Source organism: Cornus florida, unplaced genomic scaffold (assembly GCF_030987335.1).
Source record: "Cornus florida cultivar Cherokee Brave unplaced genomic scaffold, ASM3098733v1 CherokeeBrave_3.0.0_Hap2_Chr06, whole genome shotgun sequence".
NCBI lineage: Eukaryota > Viridiplantae > Streptophyta > Magnoliopsida > Cornales > Cornaceae > Cornus > Cornus florida.
The window spans coordinates 33,067,418-33,092,581 of NW_026775576.1; the positions used below are offsets into that span (position 1 = coordinate 33,067,418).

General features: G+C 37.1%; 1 protein-coding gene across 1 annotated transcript in view; it reads left to right on the forward strand.

Annotated features, from left to right (window-relative positions):
• LOC132311294 (callose synthase 9) overlaps nucleotides 1-25,164 on the forward strand; it is a 134,962-nt gene that overhangs the window by 56,594 nt on the left and 53,204 nt on the right. The window contains exons 22-37 of the mRNA XM_059809142.1: nucleotides 2,031-2,117; nucleotides 2,369-2,454; nucleotides 2,575-2,599; nucleotides 10,213-10,307; nucleotides 10,435-10,516; nucleotides 10,659-10,828; nucleotides 10,977-11,097; nucleotides 16,926-17,023; nucleotides 17,152-17,242; nucleotides 17,361-17,521; nucleotides 17,621-17,730; nucleotides 21,650-21,784; nucleotides 22,914-22,982; nucleotides 23,059-23,236; nucleotides 23,756-23,870; nucleotides 24,763-24,882. Coding sequence (XP_059665125.1) covers nucleotides 2,031-2,117; nucleotides 2,369-2,454; nucleotides 2,575-2,599; nucleotides 10,213-10,307; nucleotides 10,435-10,516; nucleotides 10,659-10,828; nucleotides 10,977-11,097; nucleotides 16,926-17,023; nucleotides 17,152-17,242; nucleotides 17,361-17,521; nucleotides 17,621-17,730; nucleotides 21,650-21,784; nucleotides 22,914-22,982; nucleotides 23,059-23,236; nucleotides 23,756-23,870; nucleotides 24,763-24,882 — 1,743 coding nt within the window. The remainder of the gene's footprint in view (nucleotides 1-2,030; nucleotides 2,118-2,368; nucleotides 2,455-2,574; nucleotides 2,600-10,212; nucleotides 10,308-10,434; nucleotides 10,517-10,658; nucleotides 10,829-10,976; nucleotides 11,098-16,925; nucleotides 17,024-17,151; nucleotides 17,243-17,360; nucleotides 17,522-17,620; nucleotides 17,731-21,649; nucleotides 21,785-22,913; nucleotides 22,983-23,058; nucleotides 23,237-23,755; nucleotides 23,871-24,762; nucleotides 24,883-25,164) is intronic.

The following is a 25,164-nucleotide window of genomic DNA, read 5'->3' on the forward strand; positions in this document are numbered from 1 at the left end:
CCTCTATCTTGACATCAATATTATTAAAGTCCATGATGATACTGTTTACCTCACCAAGATGGTCTTTCAGAGACGAACCTTCGTGCATCTGAAGAGTGAACAACCGCTTCTTTAGATACAAGAGGTTCGCAAGAGATTTCGTCATATACCGGGAATCCAACTTCTTCCACAGCCCATCCGCCGTAGTCTCTCCTGCAACTTCTTGCAGAACCATGTTACTCAAGCACAACAAAATCGTACTGTGTGCTTTCTCTATATCCTCATCTTTGTCTTTAATCTTTTCTGGCATTGTATGCTTTCCCTTCAGCGCTTGGATAACCCTTGTTGCAATAACAGAGCCTGCATCCTAAGATTGAAATCGTTTTTGCTGTTAAACTTATCGATTTCTAGAAACTTGGACGCCATCCCTGCTTTGAACCGGAAGTTCTGATACTAGTTTGTTACGACAAATGCAGCGAACTAAGCAACAATTACGAAACACGACAGAAAAATATACACACCACGCAAAGAACACAAAGTTCTATACGTAGTTCAGCCCCTCACTCTCTCTGTGTACGATTTTCAATGTTACTTGATGATCACTTAGGAAGCACGGACACGACAAAATGGGTGAAGAATCCGTGTCCGACACGTGTTGGACACTGACACGCATTGGACACGCTCCGACACGTGTCGGACACGCCACAAAACGTGTCTGGAATTTTTTCTTTTTTTTAATCTTAGGACACGGCATAGACACTCCGCGAACACGCGTTCGACATGCTAGGGGTGTGTGTCCGACGCGCGTCTTATTTTCGGGGGTCTAAAAGATAAATTTTGAAAGCAAATTGGATTAAAGTATAAATATGTGAAGTTATTTAACAACTTTTACTCACTTACGTGGTCAGTACATAATAATTTTAAACTTGTAAGGTTAATATGCAATTTTAGACAAAACAAATAGATATTTAATGGTCAGTCATTATATTATTACAGTAGATGAGTTGTGATTTGTGTATTTTTTTCATTATGAGGTTGATGAAAAGTAGTAACACTCAGTAATTTTTAAAGTACTACATCATATATATATAAAAATAATATATATACTATTTGCCGTGTCTGTGTCCAAATTTTTTTGGATTTGCTGTGTAACCGTGTCCGTGTCGTATCGTATCCGTGTCCCGTATCCGTGTCCGTGCTTCTTAGATGATCACACTTATTTTTTTGGATTTGCTGTGTAACCGTGTCCGTGTCGTATCGTATCCGTGTCCCGTATCCGTGTCCGTGCTTCTTAGATGATCACACTTCAAATCGTAAGCGCTCTTATATATTGAGCTTTGAAAGAGTACTAGTTAGGGTCCACGGCCCATGAGCAAAAAGGGGTCGCCCGACACCTAATTTGGGCCGCAACATCATAGAGAGGAAGAATGTGGCATCACTTCGGGCCAACTAAGTTGCTTCCTTCCAAATGTGGAAGACGAGAGAGGAAGAAGAATCTTTGTTGGATAAAATTAGAAAGACATTATTACCCTAATTCAAGTTTTTTAATTTGTAGATACAAGAGTATGATGATAAATTAATCATATAATTTCTTTTCTTCTCTTACAACCCTTCTTTCCCAAATGGCGCCTCTTCCATCCCTCCTCTCCCCTCCATCTATTTTCCCCCTCCTACCGAATGGAACATCAGGGATGAGAACATTGTGCATAATCTAATCTTTTTTCAGGATCTTTCATTAGTGAATCAGTGAATGAGCAAAATAAATTAGAAAATAAAATTGGCAATAAATATAGGTATTATGTTTTATTATACTAATCTTTGAGAAGAGGCTGGGGAAGGCATAGTAGACCTATTATCTTTACCGGAGTTGTTTTTGGATTGGTTTGGAAAATTGGCACTGTGGTTTGGTTCAGCATGGTTGGGTCGAAACTTGAAATAGGCTTTTTGGTTCATTGGTTTCTGATATAATTTGATTTCTTGGATTAAATGTTAGTCATATTTTCTTTGTGGGTTGCCCTTGATTCCCTTTTTCTTCTATCTTTCTCGTGCAGATATATCTCTTGGATATTTATGTGTTTTACACCCTCATATCAGCCGTCTATGGTTTTTTGCTCGGTGCAAGAGATCGTCTTGGAGAGGTGAATTATTTTCATTAGATTCTATAAATGTATGGGTAATATTAGTCTCTAGAGCTCCAATTTTTCTTTATAGTAATATACTTTGCTTGAAGCTGATTATCTTTCATGTGTAGTTCTACATGTGGTTTCCTTTTTGTCCACAATTTTGCTGTGTTTGTGAATTTTTCTTTGTATTTTATAGGCGTAAAGGGCTTCAAAGTTTTCCTCTTCTCATTGCATCTAATTATTCACTTTTCTTTTATGATCTTCAGATCAGATCTTTGGGAGCCGTTCACAAACTCTTCGAGAAGTTTCCTGAGGCTTTTATGGATAAGCTTCATGTTCCTCTCCCGAGCAGGTTTTATTTAATTTATTTAATTATTATTATTTTTCCAGCCAATTTAACATCTACGTATGGTCAATCTGTTGATTAATTTTTTCCCTTCCTGCTGCGTCTGAATATATGCTCGTTTGGCAGGAGTTCCCTTCGCTCGTCTGGTCTGGTGAGTTATAATTTCTTGAAATCCATTATTAACCATTTAGGACCTGTTCTGTCTTAAATCTAAATGGCTTCATTCACTTTCTACACCGTAGTTGAAAGTAGAGATCCATCATCTTCAATGAATCCATTAAGGAATACATGGAAATTTCACCTTATTTAAAGCATGATTGTCTTTTTTAAGATTTAAGATAGTACGCAATTTTGTTTTCTGAATCTTAATTTTTATTTGTTTTTTAACATACACCATGGACAAATATTTGAAGCAAATAAATTTTCAACATTAAATTAATTATTTTGAAGCTTGTTCTTTCAAACACAGTCAAAAAAGGGGAAAAAATTATTAGCGTCAAATGCATTTAACTAATGAACAAAATGCAGTATTGCATTAACATTTTATACTTAAAACATAAGATTAAACAGATTCATAAATTGCCATATACTTCATCATTTATCAGTTTCTCTACCCATGTGAATATATTTATTATCAAAATTTAAAGATTTTTAGTTACAAACTCAATTCTCTTGGCCATAAAAGGGCGTGTAATATACATTAAGGCTATGTTTGTTAGGAGGGAAGGAAGGGGGAGGGAGGGAAGAGAGGAGGGATGGTGCAAGTCTCTATCGTTTGGTACAAGGGAAAGTTGGACGAATGGATGAGTCATCCATGCACAATGTTAGATGCAATGTGAAGAGGAACAGAGAAATAGGGAGAAAAGAACAATATAGTTCCCCAAATTACCTATGATACTCTCCTTTGATCATTGCTGTTGCTGAACAATCTTGTTGTCCGACGACACTTGGTTGTTTGTTCCGTCTGCCAATCTTTAGGAAAACTGGTGGTATGATGGTTGAAAATATTCAGTTTCACTCCTTGCTTTGATTAACAAAATCAGACTAGAAGAATTATGATCTATATAAATTGTAGATTATTTTATTTTATTATCTCAATTTCATAGCTTAAGTTGATTATATGTATACATATATACTTTTTGCAAAGTAAGATTCATTGATTATATGCATATATTTATAGTTAATATAGGAGTCCTAAACAAAATAAGAAACTTTTTTTAAAATTATTTTCATTAAGCTTGTAAGAATAAAAATTACTCTTCCATTGATCGGTCGATCAGCCTACAGGTTTGGTCCATCAAAGTGCTTTGTAATCTTCTGATCAATTGAGGTTTATAGATCTTGTAGTTTTTAATGAAGAATAGATATTTGTTTTAGAACTTTCACTTGAGGTTGATGCCTCTCCATCTGGGTTAAAATGCACTGACTTGCACATTCTTTCTTTTTTCTTTTTGACATAAAATGAGAAGTTTACTGATATAAACGGAGAAGTGTAGAATAGAGATAAGATTGAGTAATCCTTTAACAAAAATTCAGCAGGAGCAAAGATCAACCAAATAAATAAGATAATAATGAATTCCCGTAAGATCTCAATCAACCTGTTTGCTTGTTTGTTGCTCAGCCTAGGAATGCATGGTTGCCCACTTGAATTGGAAAAAATTAGTCCCAGAGGACTCTTATATACTGGTGTGGGGTCGGATTCAGCTTTTGTATTTTAATCCGTCTCAGCACACAACTTGAGGCACCCTCAATGACAATGATATAACTCCAACAAAGTGGCCTCACAGCTTTCAAAAGAGCCACGATATTAGCTTTTAAAAACCTAACCTGTTCCCACTGGCCTGGTGAACAAAAAACCTTATTTCCACATAGTTCTCTAAAGGTTCTTGAAATTTTCACTAGATTGGTTACCAAGGGATCAACAATCCAAGATAAATTTGTTAATTTATTTTGGTGAAGCTTCCAAACGTTTGAAGGGAACAGTAACTAGACTGAGAAGAAGACATTCTCAAATGTGTGTTTCATGATTGTGTTTATGAAGAACCCTGTAGATTTTTTTGTGACAAGAGCTTTACGCAAAGTAAAAATATTGACTTTATAGTGTATGCCATAGCTTATCTTATAAAAGGCTGTTACTCTGAATAATTCTGTGAGTTCCTATGAATTCAAAATGCCCAAATTACAAATAGGAAGCCTCTCACTCTTTGCCCGTATAATTGTTGTAGAAATGGAGATTTGAATATAATGAGAATAGAGATACACAGAGAGAGAGAGAGATGGCGAGAGAGAAAGCTCTTAGTCTTAGCCCATATTTTTCATATATTTTAACCCTAAAACATAAAGGGGGTTATATACAATACAAGAAAGGCCTATTTACATAATGGCCACAAATCCTATATCTAATTACAGTAGGACCCCAGCATAAATACATATATACATATAAGTGTTTCAACACTCCCCCTCAAGCTGGAGAATATATATCATATAATCCCAGCTTGGAACAAATCGTTTTTAACCGATTATGACCAAGAGCCTTAGTAAACATATCAGCTAATTGATCTTCAGATTTCACGAATGGAGTAGAAATGTTTCCACTTAATATTTTCTCTCGAGTGAAGTGACAATCAACTTCAATGTGCTTGGTTCTTTCATGAAACACCGGATTGGATGCAATGTGAACAGCTGCTTGGTTATCACAACAGAGTGGAATAGGAGTCTTGACTATTAACCCAAGTTCTTCAAGAAAATGTTGTATCCACATTAACTCACTAGAGGTATGGGCCATCGCCCTGTACTCTGCTTCAGCGCTAGACCGTGCTACAACTGTTTGCTTCTTACTTTTCCATGTAACAAGATTTCCACCAACAAATGTACAATAGCCTGTAGTAGATTTCCTATCTGAGGGAGAACCAGCCCAGTCAGCATCTGTGAAACCTGTCACATTAAGATGACCATTAGGTTTATATAGTAATCCAAAACCTGGAGCTTGTTTGAGATATCAAATAATTCGAAGAACAACATTCCAATGTGGTACTCTAGGAACACTCATGAACTGACTTACAACACTAACTGTATATGAAATGTCAGGTCGAAGATAGTGAGATAAATTAATTTCCTAACTAGACGTCGATATCTGCCATGATCGTCAAATAAATCACCCTCATCAGGTAATAATTTTATATTTGGGTCCATAGGAGCATCAGCAGGGCGAGTACCTAACATACCTGTTTCTTTTAACAAGTCCAACACATATTTCCTTTGAGATAGACTTATACCTTCCTTGGATCTAGCAACCTCAATTCCCAAGAAATATTTGAGTTTGCCTAGATCCTTTGTGTGAAACCGATTCTGTAAGAACAATTTTAACTTTGTAATGCCGTCAGAATTATCACCTGTTATAACAATATCATCTACATATACCATAAGAAATATAAAGCCAGTTTTAGTATGTTGGTGAAATACCGAATGATCTGTCTCGCATCCGTTAAGGCCAAAGGAAAGTACCGTCTTGGAGAATTTTCCAAACCAAGCCCTTGGAGATTGTTTCAATCCGTACAGGGCCTTTTTAAGACGACATACAGCATAACGAGACTCCCCCTGAGCAACAAATCCAGGTCGTTGCTCCATGTAAACCTCTTCATGTAAGTCACCATGTAAGAAAGCATTTTTCACATCTAATTGAAACAATGGCCAATTACAATTGGCGGCAATGGAAATAAGGATTCGGATAGAAGAAATCTTCGCAACAGGAGAAAAAGTCTCATCATAATCAATACCATAAGTTTGTGTGTATCCCTTTGCAACAAGGCGAGCCTTCAAGCGCTCAACAGATCTATCATGGAGATATTTGACAGTGTAGACGCACTTACAACGATCGGGAGGTAAGGAAACAAGGTCCTATGTCCCATTATGATGAAGAGCATCCATTTTCTCTATCATGGCTTTGCGCCAAGCTGTATCAGATAGAGCATCATGCACAGTTTTTGGAACAGCAGTAGCAGATAACGTGGATAAAAAACAAGAAAATGAGGGTGATACCTTTTTATAGGAAACAAAGTTAGATATGGGGTGTGCAGTGACACACGAGCGAACACCCTTATGTAATGCAATAGGAAGATCATCAGTAGCAGGAGGAGCCTCAATGGAAGTAGACAATTGGGGGGGGGGGGGGGGGGGGGGGGGGGGGGGGGGGCTCTACTCGTGATCGACGACTATACACTTTAAGTGGCGGTGGCACATGTGGTGATTGTGGTGGGTTACACGGTAATGAATGTGACACAAGAGGCAACGGAAGCAGTAGCTCGGTATCTAAAGACGAACTATGTGAAGAAAAATAAGGAGTATCCTCAAAAAAGGTAACGTCCATACACACAAAAGCCTTACGAGTGCTAGGATCCCCACATTTATAACCTTTTTGAGTCCGAGAGTATCCAATAAAGACACACTTAATGGCACGAGGAGACAATTTATCAGCGCCAGGGCGTAATACGTGAGCAAAACACACACACCCAAAAACACAAGGAGGCAATGCAAATAATGCTCGAGTAGGAAAAACAAAGGAATAAGGACATTTCCAATTAAGAACAGAAGATGGCATATGATTAATTAAATAACAAGCAGTTAAAACAGCATCGCCCCTAAATGCTTTTCGCAGATGCATATGTGTCATCAATGTTCGAGCTATTTCAATTAAATGCCTACTTTTCCGTTCAGCTATGCCATTTTGTTGAGGAGTGTAAGAACAAAAAGTTTGGTGCAAAAAACCACGAGAGTCGCAAAAGCTAGAAATAGCACCTTTGACATATTCCATAGCATTATCAGATTGTAAAGGTATAACACACCCATTGGACCTCAATTTCTTTTAAAAATATTTGAAATATGGAAAACAGTTCAGAACGGTCTTTTATTAAAATCAACCAACTCATCCTTGAATAATCATCAACAAAGGTAACAAAATAAGAAAAACCTGAGTGACTAGTGTGACGAGCAGGACCCCAAATGTTCGTATGCACTAATTCAAATAAAGAAGACCGACGATTAACTATACGAGGAGGGAAAGGCACTCTATGGTGCTTACGCAACTGACAAGACTCACAATTTAAAGTAGACACCGACTCAAGGAAAGGCAAAGCAGACTTCAAATACCGCAACGAGGGATGACCTAATCGATAATGCCACTGGTACACAAACATTTGGGAATGTAAAGCAATAGTGGAAGGTTTGCAATCCAAATAGCATAGGCCATTTCTGTTACTTCCCCCACCAATCGTCTGTTTCGTGTTGAGGTCCTGAAAGACACAAGACGAAGGATAAAATGTGACAAAACAGTTCAGTGCTTGAGTCAATTTACTTACAGATAATAAATTAAAGGGAAAATTTGGAACTAATTGCACAGAGGATAAAGAAATGGATGTGGTTAATTTAATTGTTCCCTGGCCAATAATGGAACATGTTCTACCATCAGCCAGAGTAGCAAAAGAGGAGGAACTAGACTTTTGAAAATTAGAAAATAGAGAGGCATCACCTGTGAGATGGGTAGAAGCCCCAGAGTCAATAACCCAAGGGGATGCTGAAGTCTGTAGATCGGATAATCATGCAATATTACCTAATTGCGCAAAATTAACTACATCAGTAGAGTTGGGATGTGTCCGGTTGACCAATGCACTGAACTCAGCTCGTGATAGTGATAGTGTCACAGTGTCACTAGTAGATTCAAGTGATGGTAATACAGAGGTCTGACCAATAGAGGTATGAGACCCCGCAAGCTCAGAGGAAGACACTGCTTGATTTGCCTATGCTGGTTTCCCATGAAAAGTCCAATAGTTCTCAACAGAATGATTAGTACCCCTGCAGTGGCTGCACATGCGAGTGTCACTAAGTCCACGACCACGGCGACTACGACTTCTATCACGGCCACTACCGCCACGAGAACTACCTGAATTTCCACCATACCCTCTGTTGCCACTAGGAGTATCACCTGAATTTCCACCATACCCTTTGTTGCCACTAGGAGTATCACGACCTCTAGAGGACTGTGGAAAAATAGAAGGAATCTTCATAGCTGAATTTTCTTTCACTCAGTGGGCATTACATGAGATTGTTCTGAAACCCGAAGTAGGCGGGAATAAATGTTACCCAAAGATGGGAGTCCTCCATCACTAGCGAGGATTTGATCCCGAGTATTATGAAGGTTCGGGTGCAAACCAGCAAGAAAAACGGAAACAGAAAATTCCTCACGTTGTTGCTTGAGAACATCAGGATCAGTAGTCAAGGGTTGGTACTGATTTAACTCATCTAAAAGGCTTTTGAAATTACTGTAATACTCACCAAGGCATTGACCAGAGAAGTCAGATTGACGAGAATGAAATATCTTTTCATACAATGAATATATGCGAGAAACGTTCGTGTCCATAGAATAAGTTTCTTTAACTGCATCCCAGATTGCCTTTGCAGTGTTGACAAACATAAAAGTGGATGTAATGGAAGGTTCCATATTGTTCCACAACCAGGACATAACCATATAGTTATCAGTTTCCCACTCCTCATATGTTGCTGATGTTTTTGATGGAGGATCAGTTGTAATAAACTTCAGCTTTCGTCGGGCACCTAAAGAAATCTTTACCGCTTGAGCCCATAGTAAGTAATTGGAATTACTTAATTTTATAGATGTAATTTGCAGCCCTACAGGATCAACATATGTTGCAGAAGATTTAACTCCGGTAGACCCAGAAGCAACATTTGAATCGTCCGGCATGGATATATGAATATGAAAAGTGAAGAAAAAAAACACTTATATGTGCCAAGTTAAGATGCCAAATCTGTACCGAGGAACCAAAGAAGCTGTTGCACCCAAGAAGGCCAGAACAGAGTTGAACTGGGAACGGAAGAAGATTGGAGCAGAACAGACCCGGTTAGTAAATCGGGTCGAACGGGCCGGGACTTGAATCGGGTCAAACGGGCCGGACCTTGAATCGGGTCAAACGGACCGGACCTTGAATCAGGCTAGAACAAATCCGGTTTATATTAACCTGGATTAGGATAGCGAGAACCCTGTAGCCAAACACCGTTCTTCTTTACCAAGTCTCAACTCTCCGGCAAGTACGCAGCGGCAGCGACGGAATCAACAAGCAGCGGCGGCGGCGACGGAATCAACAAGTAGCGTTGTACCTCGCGACAGCCGTCAGTGACCAAGCAACGAGCAGTGACGATGACGACAGTCGCCGGTGACTAAGCAGTGAGCAGCGATGACAAGAAAAGGCGGTGAATTTGTTGACAACCGAAGCGGCAACCACGCGAGCAACCAAACTGGGTTTCAGATCTGAGACCAAGCAACGAGCAGCTACGACTCCACCACCGTCACGAGCTCTAAACAGATCTATAGATCTATACAAAAACAATACAACTGCGATTTCCCACGCTCACAATTTCGATCCGCTCTGATACCATGTAGAAATGGAGATTTGAAAATAATGAGAATAGAGATACAGAGAGAGAGAGAGAGATGGCGAGAGAGAAAGCTCTTAGTCTCAGCCCATATTTTTCATATATTTTAACCCTAAAACATAAAGTGGGTTATATACAATACAAGAAAGGCCTATTTACATAATGGCCACAAATCCTATATCTAATTACAATAGGACCCCAGCATAAATACATATATGCATATAAGTGTTTCAACAACTGTTGTATCTTTCCATTTTCCTGTAGGACCTTTTTAATTAGATTTGTTGAACAATGTGAAACTAACATTGCTGTCTAATCAAGGTCCTGGAGAATAATAAGGCTGATGCTGCTCAATTTGCTCCCTTTTGGAACGAGATTGTAAAGAATCTGCGGGAAGAAGATTATATTACTAATTCGTGAGTTTTGCATGTTTTGTCCCCTTGTTGTGTTTTTTTTTTTCCTTATATTTGTTCTTATTTAATTTACAAGCATCAATCTTCTTTTTCTTCCCTACTTTCTTGTTGAGATATTCCATGCTTCCAGAGAAATGGAGTTGCTTCAAATGCCTAAAAATACTGGGGATCTTCCCCTGGTCCAGTGGCCCCTTTTCCTTCTAGCCAGCAAGGTAACTCAGTTTCCCTAATTGCTATATTCTACATTTTCTTGATCTATTTTTAGTTCTTTCATTGTTTTTTTTGTGTTCTCAATCTTAATTCTCTTATTATGTCTTTTTCACTTAAGCTTCCTTTTTTATGTAATTTACTTAGATCTTTCTGGCAAAAGATATAGCGGTGGATTGTTGGGAGTCTAGGGAGTCACAAGAAGAGCTATTCGATAGGATCACCAGGGATGATTACATGAAATATGCAGTTGAAGAGTGTTTTTACACCATCAAACTTATCCTAACAGCCATATTGGATGATGAAGGAAGGATGTGGTAAGTTAATGTAATATATTCAGAATGCTTTTTTGTAGGGTTTCTAGGTACCTGTGATTTTGTAATATGATCATCAGTAATAAAAAATAAAAATAAAAAACAAAGCATTTGAAGGACTACATGTTAAAATCCTATCTTATTATGTCAGGGTTGAAAGGATATATGAAGACATCCATTCAAGTATAACGAAGCGGACCATTCATGTGGATTTTCAACTGACTAAGCTGTCACTTGTGATTACAAGAATTACTGCAATTGTGGGAATACTGGTTTGTAGTAATTGATTGTTACGTTGATATTCATAATGGTCTCCCCTAGTCAAGTTATAGTTTCCTTCAAAATTTTCTGTTGTGTTGTCGTCATTTTGGTAAATAGACCGCATGTCATCATTTGTGCCGCACTTTTGGTTGTTATCTCATAGTAAAATTATGTCAAATAGTCAGCTTGGCTCAATTTTTTTTTGGGCTATGTTCAGAGTTCGGACTTGGATCTGGCATGGTACGAGCCTAGAGATTGGTTTTAAGACTTGGCTCACAATTTTTATAAGCTCCTTGCAAAATGAGTCAAATGACCTCCTCATTATTTTGACCCTGATGACATAGTTCCTTTGTTTTTGTTTAGTGGACTCGCCATTTTTGCCCTAGGTTGCCCATGCACGGATTGGGCATTGCCACTGTTCGGAAGATCTTTAGACAAAAAATTATGTCCATTCGATAGATACGGGAAGAACATGACAAATTCCATTTTATGTAATGCAGTTACAACTTTGCTTTTGTTAAGTATGCATGTAGTATAGGAGATATTCGATAATTTCTTCCTCTATGCAACTTTTTACTCTTAGTGCTTGCTTATACATTGTTTTCATGAGTTTTGTTGAGCTAGCTCATTGTAGTTCAAGCTATTCTGTTTATTTGCATCCCTAGTTAGATAATGTAGCGTTAAAGGAAGAAAATACAGTTCCATAGTAGTGGAAGATGCATAATGAATATAAATGTTAATAACCATCTACTCCAGAAGCTTAAGCTGTTAGATTGTGTAACTTTAATGTTTAAATCCTTCAACACGCCCCCTCACGTGTGGCCTCTTTTTGGTCCAACACGTGTGGCCTTTTTTTGGTCCAACATGTGTTTTCAATTTTTAATTATTAGGGTGGCGGTGAGGTTTGAACTCTAGACCTTTGGCTCTGATACCATGTTAATAACCATCTACTCTAGACCTTAAGCTGTTCGAGAGTGTGTAACATTAATATTTAAAAGTTATGTACAATTCCTCTTTGATAAGTTAATCCTTGTTGCATATTTTCCCAATATAATTAGGCTTGCAATTGAACTGAGTTGTTCACAAACTGCTTGGGCTCCAATTGGGATTATGTAATCATAAAGTAAAGAAGTCGACCTTGAGCTATTTTTCATGTTCGTTTGATAAAGCAGCCGAGCTTGAATAATGTTAAAATCGTCTTGTTTTGCCTTTAAACAAGCTCTTCTACTTAAACACAAATAATGTTTCAAATACTTATTTTCATAAGTTTGGCTCGTATGAAACAATTTTTGCCCAAATTAACATATGTTTTATAGGCCCAATAAGTTTTTTAAATCTTTATAAATGTTTATAACCAGTTAGCCCATCAGCCATACATGGCTTCATCCCAGCCGTTTTGATTGCTCATAGCAACTAAAGGGATAAGATGGAAAACCATAATAAGACACTACATCCACGACAATTGCTCTTCACAACATGGCTGTACCCCATGCTGCCAATCCATCAGTAATAGTTCTCTCTCTCTAGGTTGCTTCTATAGTCTCCATACTATGGTATCACTGAATCTTATTAGTGTTGATGGAATCAATACCTTCTGTTGGGTTATTTTAGGATGAAAATCAAAGGTCGATGGTGTGATCAGAAGTCAGAGAAAGCAAATCATGAAGATGTTGATAACGCTAAGGTGGGGTTAGTTTAGCCGCTGGAAGCCATGGGATATGGAGGGGCTGGAGAAAACATGATGGAGCAATGTGTGAAGGACAGAATCGAGGATTTGGTGATGGTGAATATAGGGGAAGTAAGTGAGAAGTTGGGGCTAACATATGGTGGGAATGAAGATCAGACTCGAGATTTGTTCCATTCTATAGAAAATGAATGGATAAAAGGAACAATTGCACAACATGGAGGGGCAAGTGGGAGCTTCAAAATGATTTTATATGTGAATTATGATGGTAGTAGTGGGACGAAGAGGAAGAAGGGCAGAGGAGGAAGGAAGGGGAAGGGATGTGCCACTGTGCATATCGAGCTTTGAATTGTGTTGTGTAATGTCCGGGGCCTTAATGACCCAGACAAGAGGGGTTGAATTTTTCCTTGAGAAAGTGGGGTGCCCAGGTAATTTGCCTGCAAAATTCTATGCTGGCTTCTTCCTCATATAGTATTGTGAGGAGCCTATAGGCTCGACGTTTTGTTGACTGGGTGGCCCTTGATGCAGTGGGCTACACAGGGGGTATCTTGGTTTTGTGGGATGGGTATCAAAAGATTGATGCTTGTAAGGGGCGATTTATTGTATATTGTCTTCTTTCAGTTGAGTAGGATGGATCTTATTTGGTGTTTTCTGGGGCATGTGGTCCTGTTGAGGGTGTGGAGAGGGAATCCTTGTGGGAGGAGCTGGTGTATGCTCGTAGGATGTGAAAATTCCTTGGTGTGTGGGAGGGTATACAAATGTTGTTGGATTTTCTAATGAGAGATCCTCAAGAGGGTGGTGAACTCATTATGGAGAAGGTTTTTGAGTTCATTGATGCTCAACAGTCAGTTGATTTGAGGTAGGTCGACTGGTTGTAGAGGAGTTTTTCGAGTTAATTGAAGCTCAACAGTTCGTTGATTTGCCATTGGAGGGTACTACTTCTATATGATTTAGTGGGAGACAGGACCCTACTTTATCCCGCCTGGATAGATTCTTGGTATTAGGGGATTGAGAAGAGAAATTCTTGGATGTTGCACGGGTGGCCTTGGCTAAACTTGTTTTATACCATACTCTAGTGTTGTTGGATGGTGGAGGGTTAAGTTAAGGAAGGGGAGAACTCTTTTCAGATTTAAGAACTTGTGGCTTCGTGGAGATGGCTTCAAGGAGAGGGTCAAGTGTTGGGATGGTTACAATGTGAGGGTTAATCCTTGCTTTATTATAGCAACAAAATCTATATGTTGAAGGTGTGAGCTGGAGGTATTTGGAAATCTGGAAGAGGGATTTTGTCATTACAACTGTATATGGATAATTGGATACCTTTGCTGAATGGAATGGAGTTCGAGAGCATTTTAGAAACACCTTTTGGCGAAGATGTGGTGGAAATGACTTTGAAGAGTTGCAATGGGATAAGGCCTATTGGGATGGCTTCACTATGGCCTTCCTTCATCAGAATTAGAAGATGGTCAAGAAGGAGGTGTGGGCACTATTAATCTTTTCCATGTGCATGGTCAATTTGAGAAAAGTATGAACATGTCATTCATTGCTCTCATCCCAACAGAGTTTGGGGTTTGTAGAAGCCAAGGACTTGAGACTGATTAGTTTGTTGGGTAGCATTTACAGGTTAATAGCTAAAGTCTGGGCTCAGATTGAAAAGGGTTGTTGATGGTGTGTTCTCATAGTCTCCAAATGTCATTGTTTGTGGGATGGAGTCTTTTAACAGATGATGTGGAGGGTTGAGGTAATGGGGTACATTAGTGTATTCAAGGTGGGTAGTACTTCGCCTCAGTTCGAGGTAACTCACCTTCTTTTTTGCCAATGACAGTATCCAAGGTGGGGTGTACATCTCACCACTTGGAGCCAACTCACCTTCTTGCCAACACCACCATTGTTTTCTTGCAAAGTGGTGGAGAAACAATTGGGATACCTGATGTGTGTGCTGTTGTGTTATCATTTAGTCTCTGGGATGAGGATCAATATCAGGTAGAGTGAGAGTGCTACTGGGGGTAGTAGGCAAGATTGTTTCTTTGACTAATATTTTGGGGTGTATTGTCTGGGCCTTTCTACTGACTTACTTGGGTTTGCCTTTGGGTGCTACATGAAGGGTGCTGTCTACATGGGATCCAGTTATGGAGTCATTTGAGAAGAGGCTTGCAGGTTTAATGAAGCAATATCTTTTGAAAGAGGCACAATAACTCATGATATCTTGTAATGAAGATGATTGTGAAGCTAAACGGAATTTTCTTTGGGTGGAATTAGTGATTAATTTAAATTTCATTTGGTGAATTGGGAGAAGTTGTGTAGCCCCATCTAGTTTGGTGGTTTGGGAATTAGGAGTTTTGGTTTGTTCAATAATGCTTTGATGGTAATTGGCTTCGGCGGTTTTGGTGGAGTGAAATAAATTTTGGAGGATGTTCTTATAGTGAAGTTGAGGAGGATACGGATAAATGAAGCTCTTAGATGGTGAATTCTCCCTAAGGGGTGGCAGTTTTGAACTTCATTTGAAAGGACTGGAATGAGTTTTCAAAGCATGTTCGGTTCAAGGTAGGTAGTGGGAGGGACAAACTACTTGCATACAATTTCCGAAGACTATTCAGGATTGCGGTGGATAATTAATTTTGGTTGCTAACTTTTTTTGTCTCGATAACAAGAGGGTGACATGGGAGTAGTTCAAGCATTATATTCAAGATTGTGCGATGGAAGTTATAAATTCCTTTGCTTTACTATATCAACGGAATGTGGATGGAGAGGGGATTGATGAGTGGAATTGGTTGGGATTCCAGCATGCGGTTTAAGGTGCGATCCTTTTATTAGAGACTTCAGTATGCTGGGGGATCTACTCTCTTGGAAGGTAATTTGGAGAGCATGAGTCCTTCCAAAGTGATTTTTTTGAATGAACTACAGTCTTGGGTTGGATTTTACTGATTGATGATTTTGGGAAGAGTTGTCAGATAGTAGTGAATTGGCGTTTTATGTGCAAAAGGGATGATTTGTTGATGAACCATCTTCTTTTGGTTTGCAAGTGGCTAGGGATATCTTTGGTTTACATTGGCTTGTGCTGGGTTTTACGATGAGCATGCTGAGACTTGGAGGGAATGTACAAAGGGTAATCAAATCCGAGATGCTTGTAGGGCAGCTCTCCTTTTCTTGTGGTGGGGTTGTAGAGTGAAAGGAATAAGAAATCCTTTGATTGAAAGGAAGCTTCTATTTGGGTATTAAACAATTCCATATTGAGTTCTCTATCTGTTTGGGTTAAATGTTGCATTAGAAGTCTATGGAGAACTTTGAAGATTTTGTGGTAGTTTGAGATTTTAGTGGATTTAGTGTTGGGTTTTGTGCAGTTCTTTTATTTAAGAAAAAAGGTATTAAGTATCCACAATGTAATGAAGTTGGTTTGTGGTAACTCCTTATATTGTGGAGATGATTTTCAGATGGTCAGCATCACATGCTTTGAATAAAATATACTAATATAATTTTTGGACAGTAGATGTTATAAAGAATGTTCAATGGGCAGATTGAATCGTTTGGTGTTTTCTGAATATGCCTGCTATCAACCTTTTCAAAACTCTGTGAAAATAATGTGTAAAGTAAGTAAATTATGATGGAAAAACTTGATCGAGTGACAAAAACTAGGTAGAGAAGTTCATAGGAGATAAGAGCTTTATAGGTTTTAGGATATCAGTTATTCTTGAATTCAATGGCTACTATTAATGCTAAGGTGATTCGATCCCTAGACCTCTCCCCCCAATCTGCATTAAAAATGGTCTTTAATGCATAAGGTTGCTGATTTTGCATTCGTAGTATCTTTGTAGTGGACCATGATTTATTTATTTATTTGTTTTTGGTTGTGGGGGTGAGGGGGGTGGTTGTAATACACTGGCATATTATGTGAATTTTGTATTTCTTTCCTTCGGATTCGTTTAATTTTCCCCTTCGTTTTCTTTCTGCCCTTCAATTCCGTAACATGGTACTCTCTCCTGATTTTTTGTCCTTCTAATTTTGGTAATTTTTTAATAACTTTTGAATATTGTATTAATGCGTTAGCTTATTTTTGCAGAAGTTAGTTAGTGTATGTTTATGTTTAGAGAAACACTAGAGATGCTTCCTGTTTTACCATTTACGCAACTTTTGTTCACACTTTTGGCGGTATTTGAACAGAAAGAGAATGAAACTCCAGAACTGGAAAGTGGTGCTATTAAAGCCATTCAGGATCTCTATGATGTTGTGCGCCATGATGTCCTTTCTATCAATATGAGGTTTGTAAAAACTTGAACATATTTTCCTAAACTTGAACATATTTTCCTGGACTTGTAATTTGCAAGATTTTTTTTTTTTTTTGCATTATTCCTCTTCGTAAAACTGGCTGTATATGCATTATTTCTAGAGAGCACTATGAGACCTGGAATATTTTATCTAAAGCAAGGACTGAGGGTCGTCTGTTTTCAAAGTTAAGGTGGCCGCAAGATGCTGAGTTGGTATGTTTGATCACACACAGACCAACACATTGTGTTAGTTTTGATTAATCTAAATTCCTTGTGTAAACTTTTTTTTTTTTTTTTCATATTAAATATGGTAATTTTGCAAAATATACAGAGATCCCAAGTCAAAAGATTACATTCAATTTTAACCATTAAAGATTCTGCTGCAAATATTCCCAAGAATCTTGAGGCCAGACGTAGGCTGGAGTTCTTCACAAATTCACTTTTCATGGATATGCCTGTTGCCAAGCCAGTTCGTGAAATGTTGCCCTTCAGGTAACATCTTTTCTTTGATGAACATAAATTTTTGCTTCTTGTGTTTTTGTTATGTTATCTTGATAAGTCTGTTGCCCTTGTTTCACTGTTTACATGCAGTGTGTTTACTCCATATTATTCTGAGACTGTGCTTTATAGCATGAATGAACTTCTGAAGAAAAATGAAGATGGGATATCAGTTTTGTTTTACCTCCAAAAGATATATCCAGGTTTGCTCTTTAATATTTGCTAAGTAGTTAGGTCATAGGTGATGTGTATATGCTTGTTTTGTTTGGGGCTTAACTCGCTGAGTTGTTCTGAAATGCTTAGTTAATCAGCTGTTGATCATTTTAAATATCTATTGGTAGTGCTTGCTAGAAACATAAGTATAGTCCTGGATTCAGGCTTATTATTTATGGCCGTATTTGTGGAGAACATGAGCTATCTTTTTGCAGAATATGGTTCTGTGAGTTTTATAACATAAACAGAAGCAAGGAGGGAAAGCCTTGAAGACACGGATGTCGAAATAGAAACAGCGTCAGAAACAGAGGAAATCCACCAAAGAAGATCATTATCCTTCCTTTTTTATTTTCTTATTTTGGAAAAAAAATGGAGGATCCGGAAAAATCGATCCTTTTTTTATTTTGAAAAAAATGGAGGATCCGGAAAAATCGATGAAATGATAAACATTCGTGCCTAGAAGAATCAGAGATCCTCTTTGAGTGTCAATGTGGGAAAAAAAGGGCAAGAATATCACCTAGGAAGCACGAACACGCTTAAAAGGGCAAAGAATCCGTTTCGGACTCGTGTCGGACACCGACACGCGCTGGACACGCCCCGACACGTGTTGGACACGCCAAAATACGTGTCCAAATATTTTATATTTTTTTGAATATCCGGACACGCTGTGGGCACGCTTCCGACATGCCATGGATACGTGTCCGACACGCGTGACCTACTCTTTGGGGATTTTTAAGAAAGTTTTAGAAACAATGTTGAGTTGAAGTGTAAATATTAGGAGTTGTTTAATTACTAATTACTTAGAAACTTCTTGTTTCATAAAACAATTTTATATTCAAACAATTAGATATTTATTTTTATATTTTAGTTTAAAGGTTCGAACCCTTGCACGATCCTTTTGACTCTATTGTTGCCCCACCAACCAGGCTTGGCTACCAGTGAATGGTCTTTGTATCTCTTCCCCCTCTTTCACCTCTTTTTCTTATTCTTCATCATCCTTTTTTCTTTCTTCTTCTTGTTCTTCACAAACCCTAAATACTTTTTTTTTTTTTTCCTTTCACATTAAATTTCTTTTTGTCTCTTTTTCCTTTTTCCTCTATTCCCCATGAACTTTTTTCTCTTCTATGGATTCTTACCTTTCTTTTTCTAACAAAACCCTAATTCTCTTTGTCTCTCTCTCTCTCTCTCTCTCTCTCTTAACCCTCTTTCTATCATTCTTTCTTTTTTCCAGCAAAACACTTTTTTTTTTTTTTTTTCATTATGAGATTGTAAAAAATAATATTACTCTTAATTTCTTAAAGTACAACATCATCTATATAGAAAATATATTTCTTATTTGCCGTGTCCGAGTCGTAATTTTTTAGGATTTGCCGTGTCGCAGTATCCGTGTTTGTGCTTCTTAGATTATCACTTTTAAGTTGGATTTAGGGAGAAAAAAAGGCGGTGTCATTCCGTCCTTATTTCTTAACCTTTTGCAACTTTATTGCAATTCAAAATTAAAATTTGTAGTAAAGTTAGTTCTAGCTAATTCTCCTTAATAACAGGGATACAATTGCTTCTTATATCTCTCATCAAAATCCTAAACTCCATATTAGAAGCTCTGTTACATAGACTCTTCAAAAGTAGTGAAGTACTCGTGTCGGACACATATCCCTCGGACATGGGTATGGGATATGTGTCCGACACTTTTGGATAGATATATACTTAAAAAAACATATCCAATTATATTATATTATTAGTTTAAAAAGAGTTAAATGCCTATATTGAACATTATATTGGATAAAAACATTACTTTACTCTAAAAAATAAAATAAAATATTTAATAAAATGAATATTTAGCCGTGTCCGTGTGTCCTTCTGTTTGGAGATTTGACACGTCCGACACATGGATACATACCCGTGTCCGACACCCATACCCGCGTTCATGTAACATAGATCAGAAGTGATCTCCATTCACCTCAAGAAAATAAAGAATTCAATAACAAACCATATTTGAGACTTTATTGAAGCAATCAAAATCCTAATTGAACCAGAACAATATTTGGTAACCATCAAAATCTGATATTTTCGATTTCTAGCTGTGATGTTTTCAATATTCCTAGGAGGGTTGGTCATACACGACTCCTAATTGATTTCAGTTTAATTTGTATTAGAACGTTTACAGCTGCTAGAGTCTTGTTTTGGAAATTGTTATTATTATTGTTATTATTTTACCTCTTTCGGGTGTTTGCATGTGTTGAGCTTCAATCGCATCTAAGAATTTACATACTTCTGTAAATTTATTTTGGAAACAACTGCTTTGGGTTTTCTTTGTTCACCTAGTCCTACCATTTTTGGCACTGCAATCGGGCACTCCCAGCTGTTTGTAGCAACTTTATTGTGCTACATAAAATATTATGATTTTTTCGTCTTAGTTTAATTTAATTTAATATTTGTAGACTTATTTTATGATTTTAGCTGCTGTCTTCTGTCAAAGGTTGCAATTTATATGATTTTTCTTTTTTTTTTTTTTTTTTAGTTGTTATGTTGAATTTCTAAATTCAGGGATTTCCAGAAATGCCTTATATGTGTTTGGAAAGAACTTCAAAACTTTCACGATTTGGAAATCTCTCCAATTCAAAGTAAGAACAATTGTTGGTTCAATCAGAGATGGGCTGTGGGCGCTATATATTTACCTTTTTCATGTGTGTGAATCATTTTATGAACCTGTCAGAACCTAGAGATTACCAAAGTTGTACAATTTGTATTTCGCTCAATGCTTTCAGAGAAATGAACATAGTAGGGAAAAAAACCTCTGACTTCTAAAACTACGGGGAAAAGATAGATGAAATGCTTTGAAATGGAGACTCCTACATGAACCTCTTCCTCTCATCTACTTTCCCTTGATCTATGGCGAAAAATGTGTTCTTCTTAAAAGGATGGATGTGGTGGCATATTTAGTTTCTTTTAAATTTAAAACATAAATGAGGAGAAAAACAACATCGGAATCATTTGAATAAAGAGATGTAATGGATGATGGTGGTAGGGGATCGATTGAAGTCGCATATCCAAGCCCTATCATTTGTTTCCTAGTGTTAAAATGGAGAGGCTAACTTTATACTATTGGGCTTTTGAATTTTCCAGCTTAAATAGTAGTGGACAGGGGTTTGACACAAGTCTTCTTTTCCCCAATTCATTTTGAGAGCCTTCGTTCGTTCCTTTTTTTTTTTGTCCCAAAGTTCTAGGCTTGTTTTCCTGCTTTGCTCTCATCTCTCTTTTTCTTATCCGCTTGTTGAAGGTGCTCAAAAATACCCCTGCCTTTAACAAATACGTTACAAAGCGCAAAAGTAAGTTTTTTTAATATACTTTAGACCCATGAGTTGTGATATATTTTGTTTGGAAATATTTTGGATGATTAGGAGGCATCAACCACCCTAAAAAGGCCCAAAAATAGGGGTTTTGAATGGTTGTCTATACTTTTGCACTTTTGAGTCCTTAGGTTTTTTTCTTGAAAAATAATTTGGATGACTAATAGTCACCATATATTGGAGGAAGATTTATAATTTTAGATCTGAATTGATACTTTTTTTAACCATTATGTTTTTCATTTCCGTCAATTTCTTTGTGATGAAATTTTTTCTCCCTGCCCTTTTGCCTCTTTTATAAAATATATCCTGACTACCAAAAAAATAATTAAAACTTTGTTTTCAATTTGTTTTGTTTCAGAAATGATGGATTGAATGTTTGTGTATTTTCTATATACTCTTCTGTTGTGCACTAGGATGCCTTTTGTTCCCTCAATTGTTGTATCTACTTATTTATTGCATAGTCCCCAAGGCTTAATTTGTAGGGTCCTGAAACAGACTTATTTGGAACACAGACTAGATTCCTCATCTGCTTGCTTTTTTGTTAAATATTTTCTTTTTGCAGATGAGTGGAGAAATTTTCTAGCTCGGATTGGTCGTGATGAAAGCTCAGCTGACTCTGAACTTTTTGATAATCCTAGTGATGTTCTGGAACTCCGTTTTTGGGCTTCTTACCGAGGACAGACGTTGGCCAGAACTGGTAATTGCTCTCTCTCTCTCTCTCTCTCTCTCTCTCTGTGTGTTGTGTGTGTTTGCTGGTTTATTGTTGGAAGGGTCTGTTCTTTTATTTTCTTGATTTACTTTGATTTTGTTTTTCTTTTGGGTGCATTGCTTGTTGTGTCGGTTTATTGTTTTCATAATTTCTGATTGGAAGTCTTAATGTTGTAAAGTTAGAGATACTAGTCTGTTGAAACTAAACTGTTTTGATATCCTTCTATTGGATCGAATTGGACTGAAATGTCTTCACTAACTTAATTTTGTTTTATTCAATCATAAGATTGACAATTTGATTTTGATGACTGGCGAAAATGAAGCTAGATGTGGCTTCCATTGTCATGGCTCTAGTTATATCTTGAAATCCTAAATATTGTTTTACGAATTTTACATATGTCCCTGTTCCTTAATTTTGTTAGCCCATTTCTTTTCTTTTTTTCCTTTAATTTTTTTTCCTCGTCATTTTTTGCCGTCTCAGCTTTTCGTCAAAATAATTGAATTGGTTATATGAGCATGTCCATCTTGTCATAATATTTGGATCTGGCATATGAACAAGATCTTCTCTGGTTTGCTGAGAAATATTCCCTCTTATTTTATATTGTTGTGTGTCGTCTTAGATTAATAGAAGATAGCCTGCACAAGTCATTGTGGTGCTTGTAGTTGCTGTGATTTGAATAGCTTGCATATGACATATTTTTTATTGTTTTTTCTGGTTGTGGTGTTGATGTCCATCTGAGATGAATTGCGTTATGATAATTGTAATACAACTCTAAAGAATATCAGTTTTTCCTATAAAGTATCCCATAACACATTGTAATCCTTTATAATGTATTTTACTTAGGTTTTTTTTTTCTTGGATTTGGGGGTTGGGGGGTGGTGGGGGAGGTGTTCTTTGGTGGATACGGCAGCCTGTGGTCCCTTTTATGGTGCTTCTTTTGTTTATTTTAAAGATGAACTATATACTTTTGGTGGGTTCAGCATTTTTCTCATATAGTTTGGCATATGTGTTCCCTTCATGTCTTTCAATAATCTCCATCTTCAATCATCAATTTGTCTGTTGCCCCTCTTTTGGTAATCATTATGTGGTCCCCTACTAACTTTTTGAACTTATGCAGTTCGGGGAATGATGTACTATAGAAAAGCTCTAATGCTTCAAACCTATCTGGAAACGATAACTGCTGGAGGTTTGTCCATTCAGATATTTCTTTACTTGTTTTATGTTGTATAATCAGTTACCTAATCATACATAGCCAAAGTCAGATGTAGAAGCTGCAATTTCCAGTAAAGAAGCACCTGATACTCGAGGTTTTGAGTTATCTCCTGAAGCGCGGGCTCATTCAGATCTGAAGTTTACATATGTTGTCACGTGTCAAATATATGGAAAACAGAAAGAAGAGCAAAAACCTGAGGCTGCAGACATTGCATTGCTAATGCAAAGGTGAGTTATTGGTTACTTACATACTTGTATATCTTTGATTCCTTGTTCCAGTTTGTAGAGGTGTAGACCAAATAATACAATGCAAGCCAAAGTTCCTAGGTTCATGGAGATATTCAACAGTGTGTGAGTTGACTTGCTTGCACATCCACGATCTGATAATTGCACATCTGAACAGTGTGTGAGTTGACTTGCTTGCACATCCACGATCTGATAATTGCACATCTGATTTGACCTATTGATTTGCTTGCAATCATAAGTTTTATTCATGTTTGAATGATATCAATGAGATCCCCCTATATTATAGCTACGAGTTACAAAAGAAGGTGCCATTTGGTTCACAAGGGGAAGTTGATGCAGCTACTTTGAAAGTAACGGATTTTTAAGGCTTTTGTGACATTAGAATTTTTTTCTTTTTTCTTTTTATTTTTTATTTTTTATTTTATTTTTTGATTGCATTTCTATGGATGTATTTTAGTTAATTTCACTTTCTGATTTTTCTCTATACAATTATCTTCTTAGAAATGAAGCTCTTCGAGTTGCTTTTATCGATGAGGTTGAGACTTTAAAGGATGGTAAAGTGCACACAGAGTTCTACTCAAAACTTGTGAAGGGTGATATCAACGGGAAAGATAAGGTTCAAATACAATTCTGTTTATTTCCTTTATTCTGTTCCATTTTTATTATTCTATTTTGGTTACTATGGAGTAGGAACCATAAATTTTCAGATATACGGGTTAAAAGTAATTTTGGCAGCCTGGTCTCTCTGTTTAACTTTAATATTCCACTCTCTTTTGTTGCTGGTTCTAGTTCTGTTCTAGTTAGTTGCAAAGTATATTAGGGAAATGAAAACGAAAATGTTGTTCTTGCATGTGAAAACCAGGGGAATATAGAACTGGAGGAAGTTGTATCTCTTGCTTAAATGTGGTTTTATTTACGTTCTGTTACCCCTTGAGTAGGCAAATGAAAGAGAGGAGAATCTGGAATTCTGCTGCCATTTTAGATTGGAGTAGTTGTAAAATTTCAAGCAGTTGTTTGATTGCAAGTGTTCTTACGTTCTCTTCATTTGTCTCAACAACAAATTGGATCACTTAGTTGTTTGTAGATCGTAAATTTGAATTGTTTAAAATGTGGTTTTATACTGCATCTGTGAAGTTGAGGCATTCACTGGATAATGATTTCTTGCTTCTATGTGAAATCTGTTTTCACTGGACCACTAACATTGTTTTCTTAGTCAATACTCTGCTTTTGTAGTGTGAAAATGGATTTAGGTTTGCTTTTCTTTGTCGCAACTACCTTTCCGCATTAACATGATTATAGAATCAGTATTGCTGCTAAAAAATTCAATCCCATCTTTAGATTAGTTGCTTTGACCTGGCTTGTGGAAATTATTGGTTGGTTCCAAAAATCTTATAAGTGATTTTTTTTCACCCTTTTCCGAGCACATTTTTTTTTTTTTTCCTAGCTTTGACAAACTAATTTTTTTTATTTTTATTATTATTTATTTACTTTCCTTCTCAATTTTGCAGGAAATTTACTCCATAAAATTGCCCGGAAATCCCAAACTTGGTGAAGGGAAACCTGAAAATCAAAATCATGCTGTTGTATTTACACGTGGAAATGCAGTGCAGACAATTGATATGAATCAGGTTACTTAGTTGTCTTTTGCTAAATATATTCACGGATTCATTTCAATTGCAATGTAACTTACAGTCCTGCATGTTGTTAGGGAGGGAAAGTCAATTTGATGTTCCTATATCTTCTTGTCATTTCTCCTCACACTTCTTCCTTTGTCCTACCATCTCTTTTAAATTGATGTTTCAATATCCTCTTGTTATTTCTGTGCGCAACAAGTTTTTTCTGTGATGTGTGTGTCCTAAATCATGTAGTTGTTTCATTGGTACCTTTTCAAATAACAGCAATCACAATCT